Below are 20,909 nucleotides of genomic sequence, written 5' to 3'. Positions count from 1 at the left end.
AAAGGGAAAATGACTAGAAGCTAGTAAAGCTAGTATTAACCCAAACCAGTTCTGTTAGCAAATAATTAACACTAAAAGTAGTGTTTACATAAAAAAAACAAAAAAAAGAAGGCAAGCATGCAAAAAGCTGCACCGCTACTGCACTACCCCTTGAATTGCAAAACTCAATCTTTTAAAAACTACATTATAACATTACTATGCATGACCACAATTTTAAGCACGAGAAAACCCAAAATATCAAATGCAAAAGGTATAAATACATGTTGGTTGTCAAGACATGTTTTCTTGTGTTTAGTCACATTGAATTAAACAACTTTTAAAGCAATCTGGATGGCACTGAAACCACTAATTCCCAAGCCCACCAAAGGGGAAACCCAATTAGATCCACACACACATATTTTCCTCTTATCCATTCCAAAACCAAAATGTCAGCTAGTATCATATCGGCAGAAGCTAGTTTTATATCTTTGAAAGCTAGTATTATATAGGCAGAAGCTAGTTTTATATCGATGGTTTGTCAGATTTTTGTGGAATCTGGTTTTATAATGACATTTTGTCAGTAAATAGTAACAAGCGGCTCATTAAGTTTTAAGAAAAAATTAAGAAATGAAAACTCTCATATTAGGACACATCGAAGAATGTAGTTGCCTCTATAAATTGTCGGGTTAATAATTAAAAAGTGACAACGAGTTGCCAGTTTGAGAATGGACATATTTGGAATTTCTTAGTCAAATAAACAAAATCTTGATTTTGATGGGTCAAATGGACATTCCGGTCATTTTCTTTTAATGGTCTATCGTTAACTTCGCAGATGAAGGTCCAGGATCACTTCGTGATGCATGTCGAAAGAAAGAGCCATTGTGGATAGTGTTTGAAATATCATGCACTATTCATCTGTCATCCTACTTGAATGTTTCATCACATAAAACTCTTGATGACCGAGGGCAGCGTATAAAATTTACTCGAAAAGGTTTAAGGTTAAAGGAGTGTGAGAATGTTATTATATGCAATTTGGAGTTTGAAGGCGGTAGAGGACATGATGTTGATGGGATTCAGATTAAACTAAATTCGAAACACATTTGGATTGATCATTGCAGCCTGCGTGACTATGATGATGGGCTTGTAGATATAACTAGACAAACCACAGATATTACAATTTCTAGATCTTGTTTTATAAACTTTCTGATAATATGTTGCTGATAATTTGATAAAAACATAGGATTATAATTTTTGTAATATGTCTTGCAGATGTTATTTTTTCGAACATGATAAGGCAATGCTTATTGTTGTTGGTCATAAGCCTGGATGAAGCGTGCGGTATTGATAAGCAAGTACTTGAGATTTACATTCTTCATCCAGGCTTATGACCAACAACAATTATCATGTTTTAATGAATTTTCTAGCTTAACACAACCTTGTTTTGAACTTTAATACAACATTGATGTTCTGTAAACTTGTAATTAACTTTCATTCAATATTTCACTTACAAACTTATAATTTACCAAAGATTTGTTTATATGTGCCACTAAATGTACATTTGTACTATTAACATCACTAGAGACCAAGAATATTGTGATGCTAAGACAACGGACAATGTAAATGAATAGTGAGACAACAGAAACTTTTTAAACTGTTAGCGTCTAGTGCGAATAGCCTAAAGTTTAGATCAAACTAAATAACTATCAGGAATAAAGTTTGAAAAGGAACAATAGGCAAACACTGTCAGCCAAGGTTCAAATAAAAAAAAATTGTCTTCCAAAAAAACAAGTCATAAACATAAAGAAACATCATTCAATACCAAATGTCATGTAACTCAGTGCAACAAAACTAACAAACACATGTTTCTGATAAAAATGTAAATCCAAAAATCCTTGATAGTTTTCACCTTATGCTTTGATAGCATACTTCCTCAATGGAAAGTACTTCTCTTTCTTCTTCTCTCTTTCGGTCTTCAACGAAGCCTGCATCAACAGAAACAATATCATTAATCGTCCAAAGTTCAAAAAACAAATATCACAAACACATCAAATTACATGGTTGAAAAAGTAGTCAAAATAAACATAAATAGTTTGACGTGTTTAGCATATCAAATCATTAACAATACCTCCAACTTTTTACGCGCTAAGTTTTCAGTACACTGTACACTACATTACACAACCACTAAGTTTAAAGGGGTCCAAACAAACCGATCTGCTAGCGAACTACCTCAGCTTAAAGTGCTAAAACCTCAAGCTCATGACTCTTGCTAGAGACATAAAGCTAAAAAAAAGCATAGACCAAACACACATGGATTTAGACAACTAGATATAAAGCTTGGTTACGACTGTTATATCCATCAACTAAACACTAGCATTCCACATAAAAGCAATTAAGCAGTACCTGGTGCTTGGTCAAGCGTCTACGGATGGCCCGGGTCTTCTTGGGACGCAAATCAAGGGGCAAGTACTTCTTGTTCTTGTAAGCTTCCCTAAGAGCAGCCTTCTGTGTCTGTGATATCACAGTCAGCACCTGAGCAATACCGGTCCTCACTACCTTACTACAAACATCAAAATCATAAACAAATAAATAAATAACACATTTCACCTCCAAAACCCTAAAAACACAACTAAGCCTACAAATACACAATGAATAGATATCAATATACATAAACAGAGAGAGAAAAGGTTACATCTTGGAAAGCTTGTTGGGAGCACCACCAGTGACTTTAGCGACACGGAGAAGAGCAAGCTCAGCCTTCAGATCTTTCAATTGAGCGAACAAATCAACCTTTGATTTGGTCCTCAGCTCATGAACCTTGATACGAGCTGTGTTAATGTTAATTAATTAAGAATATATCAATAACAGTCAGTCAATGTTAACGGAATCATCTATATCATAACGATATAAGATACATTGAGAGTGAAAGCCTGAGCTTACCCATTGATTTGATTAAAGCTGGAGAGAACTGCTGCTGCGATGAAGGTCGGCGTGAAAGTTTGAAACCCTAATACACCAACGAAGGATTAGGGTTTATATACGTACAGCTTATCATGTTTGGAGTGCAGGCCCATTTCGGCCGAAATGATTTTTAGTTATACTTTGGGTTAAGTGTCCTGGCCCAATTATGTTTTTACCAAACTTTCACAAGCCAACCAGATGTGCACAAACTATGGTCAACAAAAGTCAAAACCATGTTGGATAGGAACTGGTTCTAGGAATAGTCGGATATTTGACAGGGTTTCTAGGTTTTTTCGGGTTTTTGGTCGGGCTTTGATCGGGTATTTCCGGTTTTGGTTCCAGTGGGTCCGGGTTGATTCCGGGTACGGCTCCGGGGAGAAATGTTTTACCTAGACGTTCATATGGTTCGGGTACGGCTAGGAACCGGTTACGGGTCGGTTCCAGGACTGGGTATTTTGTGCACCTCTAGTCACAATTAAATCATTATTGCTAATCCGGTTACATTAGTATAGCTAGATTCTTGCCACTATAAAATTTGCACATTCAGATACTACTATCATACTATCAAGAGGATTAGCCGCCAACGGTTTAACGTCAACTATGTTACAACCTCGGATCATCGGTGAAGAACATTATGAAACTGCATAACATGTTAAGCAAATTTTACAATGTTATCGCGCACATGCTTAATGCTGAAAAGAAAGTGCATGGTACCCCCCACAAACTCATTGGATACATATGGATGTGGTACCTAGAGCTTAGTAATATGTAAACATAATGGATGCTTGATGTTGTTGTACCAAAGGAAGATAAACCAGTGCAATTGATGAGTAATGTCATTTTGCGAGACAAAGGCAGTTTCAGAATTAATAAGATTTAATGTCATATGCATATATAGACTCATGTTCATTCATAATCTTTGTTTTTTTTTTATTTTTTGGTATTATAACAACTCTCTCATATGTGTTTTGTATAAACATTTATTAAACTGTAGTATAACACTTTTTATTTCGCTTTTGTGACCCGTCATGAGCGTGTGCTTTATTGATGAAACACAAACAAATTGTGACATGTTAGAAGCTTGTGTAGGGCATGACTTTTATCTAAAGCTTAGAGAATTCAAGTGAATAGCGCAACTGATGGTTTGCTTACCTCACGGTTGTAGGCTTGTAGCCTGTAGGCGCAATTAACCTTTGACATGGGTATATATATCGGATCCTAAGAAATAACTACTTTATGAGTTTCTCTATAATTTATCCAAGTCACATATTGAACTTTCTGACTATGACATGAGAGTTACTTCAAATTGGAAAGCATATCCAACCAAAGTTTTTGGGGTTAATTTGCAACAAGAGTTTAGAGTCAGTATTAACATTAAGTTAGAATCACACATGTTGGACTTTCAATCAATTGATCCTAAGCAACATAAACCGAACAAAACCTAAACTTATGTCCTAGTACACGTGTGTTAAATCTTAGACACAAAGTGACAAAACTCATACTAATAAACCTACTACACGAGTATTAAATAAATTATCTTAAAATGAACCAAACAAACTTAACATGATTCATTTATTACAAAATATACGATCATACTAGGATCATAGTCCAATGATTATGAGCAATTTGGTATATGTATATTTTGTTTGGCAAATGGCCTAATTTAGGTCTGTTTGAAATTTATGAGTTTTTTTTTTCTAATTATTAAATATTTTTTATTAATATTCAGGTCATGTCAAAGATAAAATGGCATGTTTGACATTAAAGCACTCCAACACTCACGTCTGGAAGACGGGGCGGAAGGCGGACCTTAAGGAGAGGAACGACATCATTTTCCTCTCCATTTTTATAATTATTTGTTAATTTCTATATATACATACAATATCATTTTCATATCCAATCACATAATTTGTTTTGTAACTTGTACATATATGTATAATACTTATTTTTTTAATTTAAACACATATCTATATATATGTACACACATGCTTTTCTTTATATACACATGTACAAATTCCTAAAAGAATTTGCTTGGAGGGAAATGAGCGGTCAAAAATGTTTTCCCAAAATATTTTAATTTTCAAGTGGTTCTCTTAAGATCCATACCCTATTTACATACAATGTTGTAAAAGTAGTTTTAGAAGGTTGGGTAATCGGTACAAAGTATGATGTCAATACGACTTTCTTTAACTCTGACTTGTTACTTGGAATCAATCAAAGATGGTCAGTTTCAACAATTGGATCTAGTCTATCAACTTGAGTTGAATTTAACTACAAAAAATAAAACAGAATTCCTATGTCTATAATATTAAAGAATGAATATCATTTTCAGTTAATAATTATTAATTTTATAATAATTTAGTGTTTAAAGATGCATGTTTTTTTATAAATATCGATATTCACCAAGTATACTAATAAAACACATTTGTTTTAAATTATCTTTTATTCAATAGAATATAAAATCTATGTATGTAACTTTTGTTATCAATCAAATAGTAAATGAAAGTCCAATTATATTAACTGGTAATTAAAATTAATACATATTCGAAACCCTATTATATCTTTTACAAACTATTAAGTAATTTTTCCAAATATCTTTAGTATATATAATAAGAAACATGATCAAATACATTTTATTCTTAACATGAAAACGGTGAGAACCAATTTGTTGTTATGATTAGGTTTATTTTTATAGGTGTTTGCTGCTATTTTTTGTTCGTATTTGCTAATTTTCGATTATGAGACGTTATAAGTATTTGCTTATTTATATTTTGTTGTTATTATTATATGTTTTCTTTTGCTGTTATAAGTATTTGCTGGTATATGCTGTTATTATTTTGTTATTGATTTTGATTCTTTTGTTATAGTTTTTAGGTTCTTTTCTTTGTTATTATAAGTAATTGTTTATGTAGATTGGTATTGTAGTTGGTATTGTTTCTTACGTTCGCATTTTTAAATAAATTGGCATTATTTCCTACGTACTCATGTTAATATCAAAATGTACATGAATCTTTCCCTATATAATAATATATTATTTCACTTATAAGATGTGTAAATATTTAAAAATTTTGTATTTGATATATTTAAGCACATACAAGTTCTAAGCTAGCTACCAAATAAATCTCTCCATGTGGCTATTTCATCTTTTAATTTTTTGTAGTTATTATTTAAACTATAGCTTTCATCTTATTTAATAACTTAAAAAATTATAAATATTATAAAATAAAATAAACTAATCATTTTGACTGGTGATCAAGCACATATGCAACCTCAACATTTTAGTAGTTAAGAAGCGGTCAATCAACCCAATCCTAAAACACCAGTCTAATTCTTCTCTCCATATAAGTAGGGGTCAACTTCCTGTTCTCTAAGACACACTTCATATTCTCTCATATTCTAAAATCCCTCTCACACACACACACTTCCAATATCTTTGGATCCATCAAAACAAGGTTGTCTTTCCTTAAACACACCTAGAAACACCCTCTTTCATGGTATGTCTCTCTCCTTCCATCCTATGTTTTTTTTCAATTTCACATGATTCATGTCTCATTGTTTGATCATATTCATTTTTATTTTGTTTTCGACAATCTTTAGGCGGCTGAATCGTCAAATTTCAAATATGAAGAGGTAAATATAACATATTAATGTTGTTTTTTTCATATTCATTTTATTAATAAACAATGCCATCTTTTCAGGAAACTATTACAAATTCACAAGGAAAAAAGCTTTTCACGTGTCGATGGATTCCGACCAATTGTGAACCGAAAGCGTTAGTTTTTCTTAACCATGGGTATGCCATGGAGTGTAGTGTCTCCATGAAAGGTGACCTTGATTTAATGATTCTAAAGGTATATACAAATACTTTATATTGAAAATATATTATTAAATAATTTGAATAAACAGGAGCTGCTATGAGGCTTGTAAAGGCCGGATTCGGAGTTTATGGAATAGATAATCAAGGCCATGGAAAATCTGATGGCATTAAGGGTTTCATTTCACGCTTTGATGATCTTGTTGAAGATTGTTCTCAACATTTCACAAGCATTTGTGGTAGGTTATATTTAGTTATATAATTGAGTTCTTATTTCTGTTTTTATCTATGTTTCGAAAACAGATCGCTTATTGATCTAAACACACTACTGGTTTAGTTCGGCTTGATTGAATCGGTTGAACCATTTGAAAATGTTTACTTATTATATAAAATGTGAATTGAGTTAAGCTATAGTTAATTTTGAAAATAGTTATGTATTATATAAAATACAAATAGAAGAGTTTTTAATAGAGAAAGTTTTTAATTAAGCTACCAAGATATAAAACACCTAACATAGTAACATGTTTGTTGATCAGTTATACAAACACTTTCATACGCATATGAAAAGTCTAAGGTTCAAAACTTAGAATTTAAGAAAAATATTTTCTTAAGAAAAAAGTTACTCGACGCCGGTCCAAACTAGCTAATGAGTCATTGTTACTAGCCTACTAGTGTTGGCTCAACTCATACCACTGCATTAGTTAACCAGTCATTCTACCAGGGTCGGCTCATTCAAAGCCGGTACAAACGTTACATTAGTTAATAGTATGTTTTTGCCATCTGATTTTATAATAAAACTAATATCAATAAAGACATATGCTAAATTTGAGTTTTGGATTTAATGTTTTGTATAATTTAATATATTAATTTTCAGAAAGGACTGAAAATAAAAATAAATTGAGGATATTGCTTGGAGAATCCATGGGAGGTGCAATGGTTCTTCGGTTACATTTGAAGAAACCAGACTTTTGGGATGGTGGAGTCTTGGTTGCACCCATGTGTAAGGTGTGTTATTTTATTTTTTAATATAAATAAATATTATTTGATTTTTATTATTTTTATTAACTTTTCATGTCAATTTTTAACATTTTATGTTTTAACCTTTTAGATTGCAGATAATATGAGACCATCACAAGTGATGGTTAGTGTTTTATCACAACTCAAAAGATTCATACCAACTTGGAAAATTGTCCCCGGTGACGATATTGTTGAGCTTGCCTTCAGAGACCCTAAAATTAGACAGGAAGTAATAAAAGAATTCGTGTTGATTAAACTTTCTTTTGTTCCGGTTGTTATGGTTTTAATTTTAAGAATGTATATATTGATTTTGTTTGTGATGTATAGATTCGTGACAATCCATTATGCTACAAAGGTCGTGTGCGCTTGCAAACTGCTATGGAGTTGTATACTGTGACCCTAGACCTTGAAAAGAAACTGAAAGATGTAAGAATGCCATTCTTAATCGCTCATGGAGAAGATGACAAGGTGACCGATCCGTTGACGAGTAAATTGTTATACGAGACTGCTTCTAGTACCGACAAGACCATAAAGTTGTATCCAGGAATGTGGCATGCACTTACTTATGGGGAGTTTACTGAAAACACTGATATTGTTTTTGCCGATGCTATTAGTTGGATCAATGAGAGAATAGCGCGAGGAAACTCGAGATTGGAGAGAGAGCAAAAGTCGGCAAACGACGAGCTTAACAATACTGCTAAAAAGAATGATCAAAACTAGGTTGAGTTTTTATTCCGCTTGTAGGATATCATCGCTTTTCTTTCCAGAATAATCATAATTCATTTATCTTTTAGAGTTATATTAAGTACGCAGATAAACCGTTTAGATCTAGGCTTATTCAACAACATATCGAGATAGTTGTGTCAATTATTGAAAATAACTAGAAGTGATTAATCGATGCTAAAACGAAATCAGATGATAAGAATGATCAAGAGAGTCTTGAAATGAGATGGAAAACCTATATATACAAAAAAATGTTGTAATTAAGTACTCAAATATTCAATACACATTTGTAAAGAGTACAAATAAACAAACAATTGAACTAGTTTGACTTCTTTATATCTTAAAAAACACAAAGATACTCCCTTAGTTATTAAAGTGACCAAATATGCTATATAATTATAAACCAAACCACTAATGACTGTTGACTAAACACAACAACTCCATACCCATAACCCATTTCATCAGTTCCACTTCTCATCACATATATATACAACACACTCATTAGTCACATCACATCAAACACAAATTCTCTAATACTCCTCTATCCAAATGGCCAATCTCAACTTATATTTATCAACACTTGCCATATTTTTACTAGCCATTTCTCTTAGAGGTGCTAGCGGGACCCGCATCCTCGTTGGCACAACCCCACTTCCGAGTAGTGAAACCGGCACGCTTGGTCCAATAAACGAGCCTGATTCCCCTAATGTGGCACCTCAAGTGGACCCCACCCCTGACCTACCAACCGTAAACACACCAACACCAACCGTAACGAATCCTGTTGCAACCCCTAGTGTCACATCAGCCACACCAGGAACCGCCAATGTGGCACCAGTGGCAACTTCCACAAGTGGGCCCGCAACTAGCGGTGTTGCATCTAGTGCAGAACATCCAACTTTAAGCTTCTTTATGCATGATGTTCTAGGCGGGTCCCACGCTACAAGCCGAGTGGTGACCGGGATTGTTGCCACCTCAGATGCAAATGTGGTCCCATTTTCTCAACCCAACAGTCAAGTTTTCCCAGTCACGGGTGGAATCCCGTTAAGCAACATTAACGGGATAGTCAATAACAACAACCTCCCGTTTTTAGCGGGCTTTAACGGGAATAACCCGAACAACCCAAACTCCAACACGGTCCTCCAAAACACTGGGAACAACAATTTAGTCACCGGGGGAAACAACTTACCGTTTGTCACCGCAGGCCAACTTCCAGCCGGGATAACCTTACAACAACTCATGTTCGGATCAATAACCGTGATTGACAACGAGTTGACCGAAGGACACGAGCTCGGGACAGGGGTGATAGGCAGAGGACAAGGGTTTTACCTCTCAAGTTCATTAGATGGGAGCAGTCATACATTTGCATTAACAACATTGTTCCATGGTGGGGACCACGAGGTGGACGACACGATAAGCTTCTTCGGGGTCCACCGGACCGCTTCAGAAGTGTCGCATATTGCGGTTATTGGTGGGACCGGGAAGTATGAGGATGCAAAAGGGCATGCTACTATTGAAAGTTTACCTCAGGTGGATGAACATACAACTGATGGTGTTGAAACCATTGTTCATGTTAATGTGTACCTTACTACTCCTTAAATGTTTTTTTATCTGTGTGTACTTAAATTGATTTCTTTAAAAACTGGTTTATCTTTAAACAGATTTACATGTTTACATAAATATCTGAAACTATACAGGAAACACTACCTAAATTCAGCTAGTCAAAATCTATGATTACATAAAATGGCTAAATATCCATTCTTATTGTATAACACATTAACACATAACATCCTATGTATTTTATAGTTAAGATTAATATTAAATTAATTAGTATTAAACTTAAACTGAAAAACTATGCAATTAAGGTGACAGCTAACGTTGTTAACACGAGTATTACATAACTGATTAATGGACTGATGGAGTGATGGTTCCAACCAATTGTTGATCAAAGCTAGATCTATGGATGACGGAAATACTATACAACAGTCGAATCTGAAACAACACGTAACTTGCATATCAGGAGAAGCGAATTTGATAAGGTTTTTAATAGATGTTACGCTACAAATATTTTAGACCGTCGCTTCAGATTTCCTATCAGGAAAAAGCATGTGACATTGACAAGTTTTAGCTTCATTTATTTTTACATCAAAAATTAACAAACCAAACTTTAAATCGCAAAAGAAGCATATGATTCTGCCGGTTTTCTATACGAGAGTTTCCGAATTCTTGATTGGAGGAGGCTTTCTGAATTTAGTAGCTTGTTCAAACCCATATGCAATCTCTATCAATGTTGGCTCTGATCCCTTTAAACCACCAAAGCAAATACCATAAGGGGCCCCGCTTTTATCGTACCCGGCTGGCACACTGATTCCCGGGTATCCCCCGATGGCAAAAAACATTAGAACCGCTCCAATATGGTGTTACTAACGCGTCCAGTTTGTGATCGTTCATTAATTTTTCAAAGCCTAGTTTTGATGCTTTTTGTAAATTTATTAATGCTTCCTTCTCTAATTTGCCAATGCCATTGGTCTTCTCAGCTGCCAAAAACAAGTCTTGTGGGTACTCATTGATCTTTTCCTGCAATATGATCCAATGATGAAAACAAGACTCAAACCAAGTTTAAACGAGCTTGAGTCTAAAATAAGCTTGTTTAACATACACGAGCACTGAGCCCAAGCTTCACTTATTGAGCTCGAGCTATCTCACGATCTTAAACAAGCCTATTATTTATATAGTTTTATTAATATTATAAATATAAATATAAATATATATATTTATATAATAAGTATTATTGTATGTAAAGTTATGTTACAAATAACTAAATAACATACATTATATTCTACATAAAAATTATAATTAGTATATATCTATATAGAAATAATAATAAACGTATATAAAATAATAAACAAGTAATAAACGAGCTGAGATTGAAAAACTCTTCACACATGGAGCTCGATCTTTAGATAAAGAGCTTGAAACCAGACGAGTTAGAGTTGGCAAACAAGCCTATAATGAATATAATTTTTATTTAATATACTAAATATAAGTTTACATAATAAAAATAATAAAATAAGACATAATATATATTAGTAATAAATATATGTTAGAATAATTAACAAATAAAAAATGAGCCTAACATGAGCCAATCTCGAAAAACTATTCAAGAGCCGAGATGTAGCTTTAGAAATAAAGCTTGACACGAGCCCAACTCAACCTTTTGTAAGTTAAATGCGTTGAGCTGGAGCCTACTCAATCTCTGGCTCGGCTCATTTACGCCTCTACCTACCACTACGCCACCCTGAGCCAATCTCGAAATGTAGCTTTAGAAATAGAGCTCGATACAAGCTAAACTCGAGATTTCGTAAGTTAAACGCACCGAGCTGGAACCTAGTCAATCTTTGGCTCGGCTCGTTTACATCTCTACCTACCATTACATTACCTAGCTCTTGAAGGTTATTATTAAATAACACTACACAATGTCAATTGGTCAAGCTGTGATCTTCACTTACCAAATCTGCATGTTTCTTATTGAAGGCTATGACATCTGCTAAAGATCTAACAGGTGAAACCACTAGCTTCTTTAAATAAGCATTCAAAGCCAACTTGAATTCTGCTGTTACCGCTACATACTCACCACTAAACATTGAAATTACACGTTCGAAGTCAATAATTTCCAACTTTTCAACCAAGATAGCCCCGTTTCGCCTTGTGCCATGCAAAATTACAAGATACAAATGTTACAAATAGAATTTAGAGACAATATTTAAACAAAGATGTTTGAAACTTTGAATATTTACCTTAATATATCAAAATGTTTCTCAAATTTCTTCAAGGTTTCAGTGTCATTACCAAATCCAAAATAAGGATAAGCCCTCATTACTCCTAATCTTTTTCCTTTGAGTCAACTTGCATTTAGGTTCTTTAAATAACCATCTTTTGGGATATACTTTGAAGCTTTCCGGGTTGCACTCGCATCATATTTATCAAAACCGACAATGGCATCAAGAACGTAAACAGCGTCGGTTACAGTCCTACACATCGGTCTGTCTTGCAAAACAGTTAGCAAACTTAAATAAAAGGTTAGAATATATATATATATATATATAGGATTAGGATCATGTGAGAACTATTTTGAAATTGAGAAATTTGAGAACCATTTTGGACCACAAAAAACCCAAAAATAAAAAAAAAATCATAAAACAAAAAAAAACGCAAAAAATAAAAAAAGTAAAAAAAACAAAATTCTTATTTATCATCCCGGTTCCATAAAAAAAAGGTCTCGGTTTTGCTAAATTATACATATATGTATAATATGTCTATATATGTACATACATGTTTTTTTATTATACACATATGTATAATTTAAGGTAAATGATAATTTACATATGTGTACATTATGTAACTAGAGATTAAATGAAATTATATACATGTGTATAATACGAAGTTTTTTTTTATGAAAGCGGAATGAAATATAAGAATTTTGGTTTTTTTACTTTTTAAAAATTTTTGTTTTTTTTTTGTTTTATGATTTTTTTAAATATTTTTTTAATGGTTTTTTAGTGGTCTAAAATGGTTCTCAAAGTTCTCAATCTCCAAAGGGTTCTCTTAGGATCCTTCCCTATATATATATTATTGTAGACTTACTTACCCGACCGTGTCCTGCCTAGGAGAAACTGGAACGACTCCTGATCGGCTCGTGAGGCCCACGGTTGGTTTGATCCCGACAACTGAGTTGTAACTAGATGGACATAGAATCGACCCGTCTGTTTCTGTACCTAGTGATACAGTAACCATGTTTGTTGCAACGGATATAGCCGATCCAGTGCTTGAACCACATGGTTTAACAGTTTCTACATACGGGTTCTGAACAAATCTTTAAAAATCTTATATTATGAATATATGTTCATTGACACAAACAAACAATTTAAACATGTGTTTGGGAGCTTACAATTGCTTGTTTAGATCTAGCATTCCAACCGCTAGGTGCATTCGAGCTTCTGAAATAAGCCCATTCACTCAAACTCGTTTTCCCAAGAATGATCGCTCCTGATTTTCTCAACTTGTTAACTACACCAGCATCCCGAGGCACTACCGAGCCAAGAAGTGCGTAAGAACCAGCAGTCGTGTTGAGCTTATCTTTTGTGGCAATATTATCCTTGAGCAAAACAGGAATACCGTGTAAGGGTAATTTGGAAACTGGATATTTGTTATTTCGCTCGTGATCAGCTGTTTCGGCTTGGTGAAGTGCGTCTGGTTTGATTTCGATTACGGCTTTGTAGATGGGATTGAGTTTTTGAATCTGGTGGATGTAGAACTGAACTAAGTGTTTGGATGTGAGTTTGTTCTGGTTAAAAGCTGCATGGATTTCGACGACTGTGGCGTCTTGTATGGTGAATAAGGATGTCTCAACGGTTGTCTATACAAGAATTAGCAGAAGAAAAATCAATACCATCATCTTATCTTTTTGGTTGATCAGTGATCACACATTGGTTCATATGTTTCATTTGAATTATAGTAATTTTTTTTTTTAGCTACCAATTATCCTATATATAAAAGGAAAACATGTGGACATGTTTAAGTCTACAGTAGTAATCACTAGCCAGTAGTGCTATAAACGAATCGAACTATGTTAAGTTTTTTTAGATGTTATGCGGTCACGTACTTTTGGATTTTTTAGATGATTTTGTGTTGATTTAGTGATCACCAAATGTAACGAATCCTAGATCAATGACTAATGGTTGTTAACTCGAGTGTTACATAACTGATTAATGACTAATGGTTCCAACCAATTGTTATGATCAAGCTTAGATCTTTGGATGATGGAAATACTAGAAAAACTACAATAGTTGAATCTGGAACAACACGTAACTTGCATATCAGGAAAGCGAATTCGATAAGGTTTTTAAGAGATGTTACGCTACAAATATTTTGGACCGTTGCTTTAGATTTCCTATCAGGAAAAAGCATGTGACATTGACAAGTTGAGAACTGATGGACCCAACAGTTTTAGCTTCATTTGTTTTTACATTAAAAATAAACAAACCAGACTTTAAATCGCAAAAGAAACATTTGATTTTGACCATTTTATTGCCTAGGCGGTCCGAAGTTTATAATTCTAGGTATGCATACTTAACAGTTACTAAACACATTTATAATTATGAAAAAATAAAACCTCTTAAAAGATTATGTATTATTGATCAACTATATATACATTATACAATAAAGATATTTACAAAGCATAACCTAACCAAATATCTGCTAATTATGGTATAAAGAGTTACAATAAACTTTTAACTAATTTATTGCATCCAATAATTATTCATACCACACCACGGATGGGGCCAGGCCCACCGTGTGTTAAACGACTAGTAATTGGCTAGAGGATGCGTAAGCAACTAGCAAGTTATACTAACTAATGATTATATATGGATGGTTGTTACTTTTCATCACAATCTGAACCATCTACTTGATTGCCAGATATTATCTTCTGTGTTGGTTCCATCGTCTTTGTTTCAGACATCAGATCTGGCCCGTTTGCAGGCTGAAACTGCGACTGCGTGTAGGACTCGAAAAACTCCTTGTTCTCTTTCTCTAACTCATTCCACACTGCATAATGACAACACACTAGTATTGACAAACCATGAAAACAATGAAAACATTATTGCAGTTTTTTATATAGATCAGATACATGTTCATTTCAGAACCAATAATATGTCGAGAACTGCCACATCATGTTGTGAGTGCATGCATAATGCGGACATGATTAGAATTTTAAACTAACCGGTGGATGTGATGACTGCTTTGATGTTTGCATGTTTAGAAAGAGCTTCCATGCACTCATCTTTGCTCATGTGAAAGATCAAACACTTTTCTATTAGATGTTGGACCTACATATATCAACTCACCAAGTGTTAAATAATAATAATAATAATAATAATAATAATAATAATGCATACCATGTGTATGTAGGAAGCAGAGATGTCACCCATACTATATATGTATCCAAGATTATTCTAGTTCACGCGGTTTATGATGAGATTCCAGTAGGGTGCACAAGCGCACGCTACTTAACCGATCAAAGATTCAGAGGTGTGAATGATAAAGTAATGATGGCGCGAGAGAAAGGACGATCAAATTATGTTGACACTAGAAAGATGGTGTGGGTCAAGTAAGCCCATGTGACAGATAGATAATAATTGGTAGAGAATGTATCCTCAGAGATTCTAAAATGACTGTTTATGACATGTAGGATTCCCATTTAGCTGCCCAAACTCGATGTGATGGGTGGGTTCCATGACGATCCCTACAGTTCGACCAATAAACGGCTCCTGATCAACAACCTTTAACCAAGAAGAAAGTGACATAAGGTGTTTTTGGGTCAAACAGCTTGTGCTGTAGTGAATGTAAGGTTGTCTACATGGGGTTGTGGCAAGTAGCAAAAAAAAAAAAATCTTTCAATCATTTTTGTATAGGGAGATTATATATTGAAATGTGTAACTTTGTAATCAATCATATTTGAGTCATTTTGACACACTTACTATTTATAATGTCCTACGCGCCGTTGTTATATGTAGTACAAAATTCGCAACTATAGTTTAAAACATGCATGTATTACCTCATGATCAAAAGAGAATAAAGCACTAAACAGAGTCCACAAACTCACAACCAATTTTTATATTTTGAGTTTTGGAAAATGTAAGAACTAAAAAGTACAAACTAACTGCATAGTTCTCTCTTGACATGGTAAATGCTTGTTAAAAAATGTTGGTTAAAAAAAACAAGCAAAAGGACAAAATGGGAATTAAACATTTTCTAAACAAACACATAACTTAGACCCAATGTGCACAAGCAGACAAACTATAAAGTTCAATCAATTACAGAGAGGATATCTTCAAATAGTAACCAATGAAGGCTACTAGTAATACATTAGAATTTAGAAAGAGTACCTTTTGAGTCTTTGAAGTCAAACAAGTGCTGAAAACTATCTTGAGTATATAGGACAATCTTATCTCAAAGAAGAACTAAGGGGTTGTTTGGTACAGAGAATGGAATTATAGAGAAATGGAATAGAGAAATGGAATTGCAGAGAAAGGGAATTGGTCTGGAGAATGAGAATTGACTGTTCTGTTTGGTAGTACAGAGATTTCAGTAGAGAAATATAGCTGAGAATCATTTCTCTTGTTTGGTACATAGAAAATAAACAGAGAATTATATCAACTTTATCATTAGCACAAGTATTTTTTTCATAACAAATATTTATTAAAAAATAAAAAACAGTCAGATGAGAGTGGTGGTGACATTACTTGAACAATAGGTACGTTTACTATGTGCCATGAAGCAGTCAAGTATCTGAAGAAAGGAGGACCTGGAAGAAGCTCAGATGAGAGTGGTGGAATAATATTGAATATCAGTGCTACTCTGCATTACACAGCTGGTTGGTACCAAATTCATGTAGCTGCTGCTAAGGTTATACAAAAAGATTCTAAATTTAAGTAAACATTATGTTTATATACATTCATGTATGTATGTTTCTTTAATGTGTAATATTATAGGCTGCAGTAGATGCTATTACAAGGAATCTGGCATTGGAATGGGGTACTGATTATGACATACGAGTCAACGGGATTGCGCCTGGGCCGATAAATAACACTGCTGGCATGAGAAAACTCGGGTCAGATGAAATAAAAGCTGAGACCAGGGCGAAAAGAGGAAGTGAAAACGCTTTCTAGAATTGTGGAAAAACGTTCTCGAGCTGCACCCACCGGGGTACCTTCTAGCAAACTCTAGCCTACCGGAAATCTGATTAATATGCATATTTGGTGATAACAACTTTTGGTATTGATGTAATTTTCTTGAAAACATTTGTGATCATTCTAGCTGTTTATCGGTCAAAAATACAATAAATATAAGAAAACAAAAAATAGAAAAGCATGTTCCTTTGGTGATACAAATTTGACTTTTTGTTGGTCAACATCTATGAAGAGGTGCAGGGTAAACATCGAGTGGTTGGTATCTCAAACGGTCATTGTGAGGTATCGGTCCTTCCTGTAAAAACAAACAAACCAAACCCGTCAACTACATTTCACAAACTACTGAATTGATATTATTAATATTTTAACTTAAAAATATATAACACGTACGTCATCTGGATTTATTTGGAAGGGCTTAACGAAATCTTCAAACATCTGTGGGGATAATCCGCTTATCTTATCTTTAACTTCCTGAAATCATCCAATCAAACTTTAAAATGTAAACATGACCTAATTTCAACTAATCTGTTAATGATATGTAAAATGTAACATGTAAAACTTACCAGCCCGGTAATTCTTGAGTTCTTTAGTAGTTCATTTGTAATCAAATCCAGTATGTGCCTATTATCCATCAGTCCCTTCATTGCAAGCTCTTCAGTCTCTTCGATATACTGGAACCCACATCAGAATAACATTAGGTAACAAATATAAGTCGAGTATATTAACGAATTATATTAAATAAAAAGTTATGCGTACTCTTGTCAATTCACGAGTGAAGAGCTCTGAAACTTCTACTGTCATATCAGCAGGAATTACATGCGGGTCATCCCACTGAAATATAATTCCAAAGCAGATGAATTAATCAACGATAAGAATGGATTAAAGGCGATGATAAATAATTAAATATTATATACCCTATATTTTATAAGTTCTCCATCAGTACTATCTGCTCTATTGGCCAATCCGACTCGGTGTGTCAATGTTGTATACGCTAATCTTGCATTTCTAGGGCTTATCACCATTTCTCGAGCAATCTAACAGATAATAATCAATCACATGTTAAAACCAATGTGATTATTAATTTGAAAGCAAAATAAAACAAGTGAAAACATATACACCTTTGTGATCTTTTCTAGATCATCAGCTCCACCATCCGTTATATCATCACCATAAACAACACGTTCGGCACATCGTCCACCATGTGCAACCACCATTTGCATCATCATGTACCCAAATGTTGTGTAACCTTGGTCCACCATATCTTCTCTAGGGTAAAAAACAGATATTGCAGTTTCCTGCTCAAATATGTTAGATATTAACAAACATAAAAATATAAAATTTAAACGAACACTTTAAAAGTCAAAATTCCGATATTATAACCATACCTTACCACCGGGTAATAACTGAGAAAACGCGTGCCAATCGTATCGAGGAAATAAATGTGCTAACAAAATATGACCGGCTTCATGTACTGCCAACAGCCTCTTCTTTTCAATAGATACCTTTCACGTTTTAACAACATGATTAATGACTATACTACCCTTACAAAGATGTAAGATTCTCAAATGTCAAGAGGGCAAAAAGGGCATACTCTTTCTTCACATTTTTGTTGCTCTTCCTCTGTCAAAAGCACACCCATTCCCTTAAGCAACTGCTTATCTAACACATCAACAATATCTTGCTGGTATATTTTTGTATGTCCTTTTCTCACCTTCATAAATTTTATCATTTAACCAATTAATTCATATGAACAATATTAAGTAAATTATATAAAAAGTAACACTTACAGCCATTATTCCAGCTTCATTGACAAGATTTCTTATATCTGTCTATTAATAAACGGAGCTCGAACCGCCACGAATATCCTTTGACACGAAACAACCGTCACCAACAGATAAATTGCCAACGCACCTACTCTTGTGGGATCCCAATTATTAACATCCTGCAAAAAGACAACATATTTCCCAAATGTGGGTAACCCCGAACACCAATAAACTCATTTAAGCACAATGTTATAAATACCCCGACTAGGCGCCAATTAATCCCCATTTGTCCAAAATCGGTCAAAATTGAAAATTTTACACAAATTTAAATATATATTCCAATCCGATCAATCTTGACTAATATCTATTAATCCTGATTAATCACTAGTCCCTATCCCACCGCCCGACTAGCGCCTAGCGATTTCTACAACACTGTTTAAGCACAATTTAGGATTACAACTACCTTCCAACGCTCCCATTCATTCCAATTCTTGAATTCAGCTTGAGACTTCAATACAGAATCTTGAAACTCACCTATAAACCCATAAACCTTAGAACTTGCATCTTTCAAATCAACCCCAGTTTCTTTCTTCAACGAATCCCCTAAATAATTAACCAAACCCTCTGAATTGTTGAACATGGCCGCTAGCCATCATGAGGGTTTAACAAACAGCAAACAAGACCCACAGCCGTCAGTCACGGGGCTTTACATCAGAAACCCTAACCAGGCCACCACACCACCGTCACCTAGGGTTCAGAAATTGAACCCGACAACAGTAGGCAAACAGGGGCGACAAACGACCATCACATCGCACATAGAGGGAGAGAAAAAGAGCATTTCTGATTATGATTAAGGTTTTGTGGGAAAGCGGTGGGTACACACAGATGGAAGAAAAACCAACTTGATACAGCAAGCACAGACAAACTACACAGAACTCAACATCTCAAAACCCAGTTCGTACGATTAATAATAATAAAGTGAAAAGGAAGCTGATATATATAGATTGAATGCTTATGGATCTGTTAATCGGAAATTTGAACCATACCTTGTTTTGGGTTGCGGTGCTCTGAAGGAGGAAGCTGGTGATAGAAGTGAAAAGGAAGATAATGGAAGTGAGAAATGAAACCCTAGAGAAATGATTTCTCCGCTTTTTTTAGAGAAAAGAAATCAGGGAAATGGAAATGGTTTATTTCCATTTCTCACCTCTTTCTTTCGTAAACAAACAAGAGAATTGTTTCCATTTCCATTTCCATTTCTCACCCCCCAATTCTCTGTACCAAACACCCCCTAACATGCAAGTATGCAACCACAATATTCTTATACTTACCACAATTTTAAGTATATTTTATACTTTTGCATATTGACTAAACTTAAGCCTTGCTCTAGTTATATGTTCAAACGTTACCATTTGATTCATCTAAAAGATCAGTGTAACATATGACCTCTCGTACCAACTAATATCTCTGTTATTGTAATGATATTTGCAACTCGTGAAGAACCAAGAATGATAATATATAAACTGTTACAATAGTTCACCAATGTTTGGAAGTGCAAAGATATTACAATATCTCAAAAAATAAATGCATCATTTTCTTGAATAGTTGTCATGTAGTGGCAAGGACATAGTGACATTTGTTATTCAGCACATTAATGGATTGGTCATACTCATACTTACTTGTGATTGAAGACTGATTGCTCTTAGCTAAAATTCTCAATTTCTAGTGAAAAAATTGAAATTTTGGTGAAGATTAACAAACTCACATTCGACTTCGTCAATTCATTTACTATACTGGTACCGACAAAGAGGAAAATTGAAAACTATATAGTGTTGGGTTTCGTAGGCCTTGTTTGGGCCTAGTTTATTAGTTGAAGTAAAAAAGAGAGACATGTGCGGGGTTGTTGGCCCT

The 20,909-nt window shown here is 34.2% G+C and overlaps 4 protein-coding genes and 2 pseudogenes across 5 annotated transcripts; 2 read left to right on the top strand and 4 right to left on the bottom strand.

Moving 5' to 3' along the window:
- Nucleotides 1-1,736: 1,736 nt before the first annotated feature.
- LOC143585226 (large ribosomal subunit protein uL29y) lies at nt 1,737-2,972 on the bottom strand. Its single transcript, XM_077067058.1, has 4 exons — nt 2,917-2,972; nt 2,669-2,804; nt 2,380-2,536; nt 1,737-1,961 (listed from the first exon to the last, which is right to left on the bottom strand). Exons 1-4 carry the CDS (start codon nt 2,918-2,920, stop codon nt 1,887-1,889), a joined length of 372 nt encoding a protein of 123 aa, XP_076923173.1. The 5' UTR covers nt 2,921-2,972; the 3' UTR covers nt 1,737-1,886.
- Nucleotides 2,973-6,177: 3,205 nt separating this feature from the next.
- Nucleotides 6,178-8,719, top strand: LOC143585216 (caffeoylshikimate esterase-like). Its single transcript, XM_077067053.1, has 7 exons — nt 6,178-6,431; nt 6,535-6,567; nt 6,636-6,762; nt 6,844-6,990; nt 7,626-7,756; nt 7,860-7,997; nt 8,096-8,719. The coding sequence occupies exons 1-7, from the start codon at nt 6,429-6,431 to the stop codon at nt 8,486-8,488; spliced, it is 972 nt and encodes a 323-aa protein (XP_076923168.1). The 5' UTR covers nt 6,178-6,428; the 3' UTR covers nt 8,489-8,719.
- An 82-nt stretch (nt 8,720-8,801) lies between these two features.
- LOC143585214 (dirigent protein 24 pseudogene) lies at nt 8,802-10,089 on the top strand (annotated as a pseudogene).
- A 525-nt stretch (nt 10,090-10,614) lies between these two features.
- Nucleotides 10,615-13,990, bottom strand: LOC143585213 (putative amidase At4g34880; annotated as a pseudogene). The gene is made up of 5 exons (XR_013144519.1): nt 13,437-13,990; nt 13,137-13,351; nt 12,286-12,531; nt 11,998-12,193; nt 10,615-11,065 (listed from the first exon to the last, which is right to left on the bottom strand). The product of XR_013144519.1 is annotated as a putative amidase At4g34880 (transcript).
- An 885-nt stretch (nt 13,991-14,875) lies between these two features.
- On the bottom strand, nt 14,876-15,944 carry LOC143585215 (uncharacterized). Its single transcript, XM_077067052.1, has 3 exons — nt 15,445-15,944; nt 15,270-15,375; nt 14,876-15,094 (listed from the first exon to the last, which is right to left on the bottom strand). The coding sequence occupies exons 1-3, from the start codon at nt 15,475-15,477 to the stop codon at nt 14,925-14,927; spliced, it is 309 nt and encodes a 102-aa protein (XP_076923167.1). The 5' UTR covers nt 15,478-15,944; the 3' UTR covers nt 14,876-14,924.
- A 1,353-nt stretch (nt 15,945-17,297) lies between these two features.
- On the bottom strand, nt 17,298-19,060 carry LOC143585225 (ATP-dependent zinc metalloprotease FTSH 12, chloroplastic-like). Its single transcript, XM_077067057.1, has 9 exons — nt 19,026-19,060; nt 18,830-18,949; nt 18,624-18,740; nt 18,357-18,533; nt 18,153-18,272; nt 17,995-18,069; nt 17,802-17,909; nt 17,629-17,709; nt 17,298-17,533 (listed from the first exon to the last, which is right to left on the bottom strand). Exons 1-9 carry the CDS (start codon nt 19,029-19,031, stop codon nt 17,456-17,458), a joined length of 882 nt encoding a protein of 293 aa, XP_076923172.1. The 5' UTR covers nt 19,032-19,060; the 3' UTR covers nt 17,298-17,455.
- Between the last annotated feature and the right edge of the window lie 1,849 nt (nt 19,061-20,909).

This window comes from Bidens hawaiensis, unplaced genomic scaffold, assembly GCF_021521415.1.
Source record: "Bidens hawaiensis isolate Kalapana, Puna unplaced genomic scaffold, B.hawaiensis_p1.1 tig00033626_1, whole genome shotgun sequence".
Lineage (NCBI taxonomy): Eukaryota > Viridiplantae > Streptophyta > Magnoliopsida > Asterales > Asteraceae > Bidens > Bidens hawaiensis.
Note: the sequence above shows the minus strand (reverse complement) of the source record. Positions and strands in the feature narration are given on the sequence as shown.

Excerpts from the sequence above, each read along its gene's own strand:
- LOC143585226 (XM_077067058.1), bottom strand. Across the intron at positions 2,537-2,668 it reads CCCAACAAGCTTTCCAAGAT|TAAGGTAGTGAGGACCGGTA; the intron begins GTAACCTTTTCT and ends TGATGTTTGTAG. Across the intron at positions 1,962-2,379 it reads GACGCTTGACCAAGCACCAG|GCTTCGTTGAAGACCGAAAG; the intron begins GTACTGCTTAAT and ends CTGTTGATGCAG.
- LOC143585215 (XM_077067052.1), bottom strand. The coding sequence starts at position 15,477 with ATGGGTGACATCTCTGCTTCCTACATACACATG. Across the intron at positions 15,376-15,444 it reads CTGCTTCCTACATACACATG|GTCCAACATCTAATAGAAAA; the intron begins GTATGCATTATT and ends TGATATATGTAG. Across the intron at positions 15,095-15,269 it reads AGCAGTCATCACATCCACCG|TGTGGAATGAGTTAGAGAAA; the intron begins GTTAGTTTAAAA and ends GTCATTATGCAG.
- LOC143585216 (XM_077067053.1), top strand. Across the intron at positions 6,568-6,635 it reads CAAATTTCAAATATGAAGAG|GAAACTATTACAAATTCACA; the intron begins GTAAATATAACA and ends CCATCTTTTCAG. Across the intron at positions 6,991-7,625 it reads ACATTTCACAAGCATTTGTG|AAAGGACTGAAAATAAAAAT; the intron begins GTAGGTTATATT and ends ATTAATTTTCAG.
- LOC143585225 (XM_077067057.1), bottom strand. Across the intron at positions 18,534-18,623 it reads AGTTATTACCCGGTGGTAAG|GAAACTGCAATATCTGTTTT; the intron begins GTATGGTTATAA and ends ATATTTGAGCAG. Across the intron at positions 17,910-17,994 it reads TCACTCGTGAATTGACAAGA|TATATCGAAGAGACTGAAGA; the intron begins GTACGCATAACT and ends TGTGGGTTCCAG.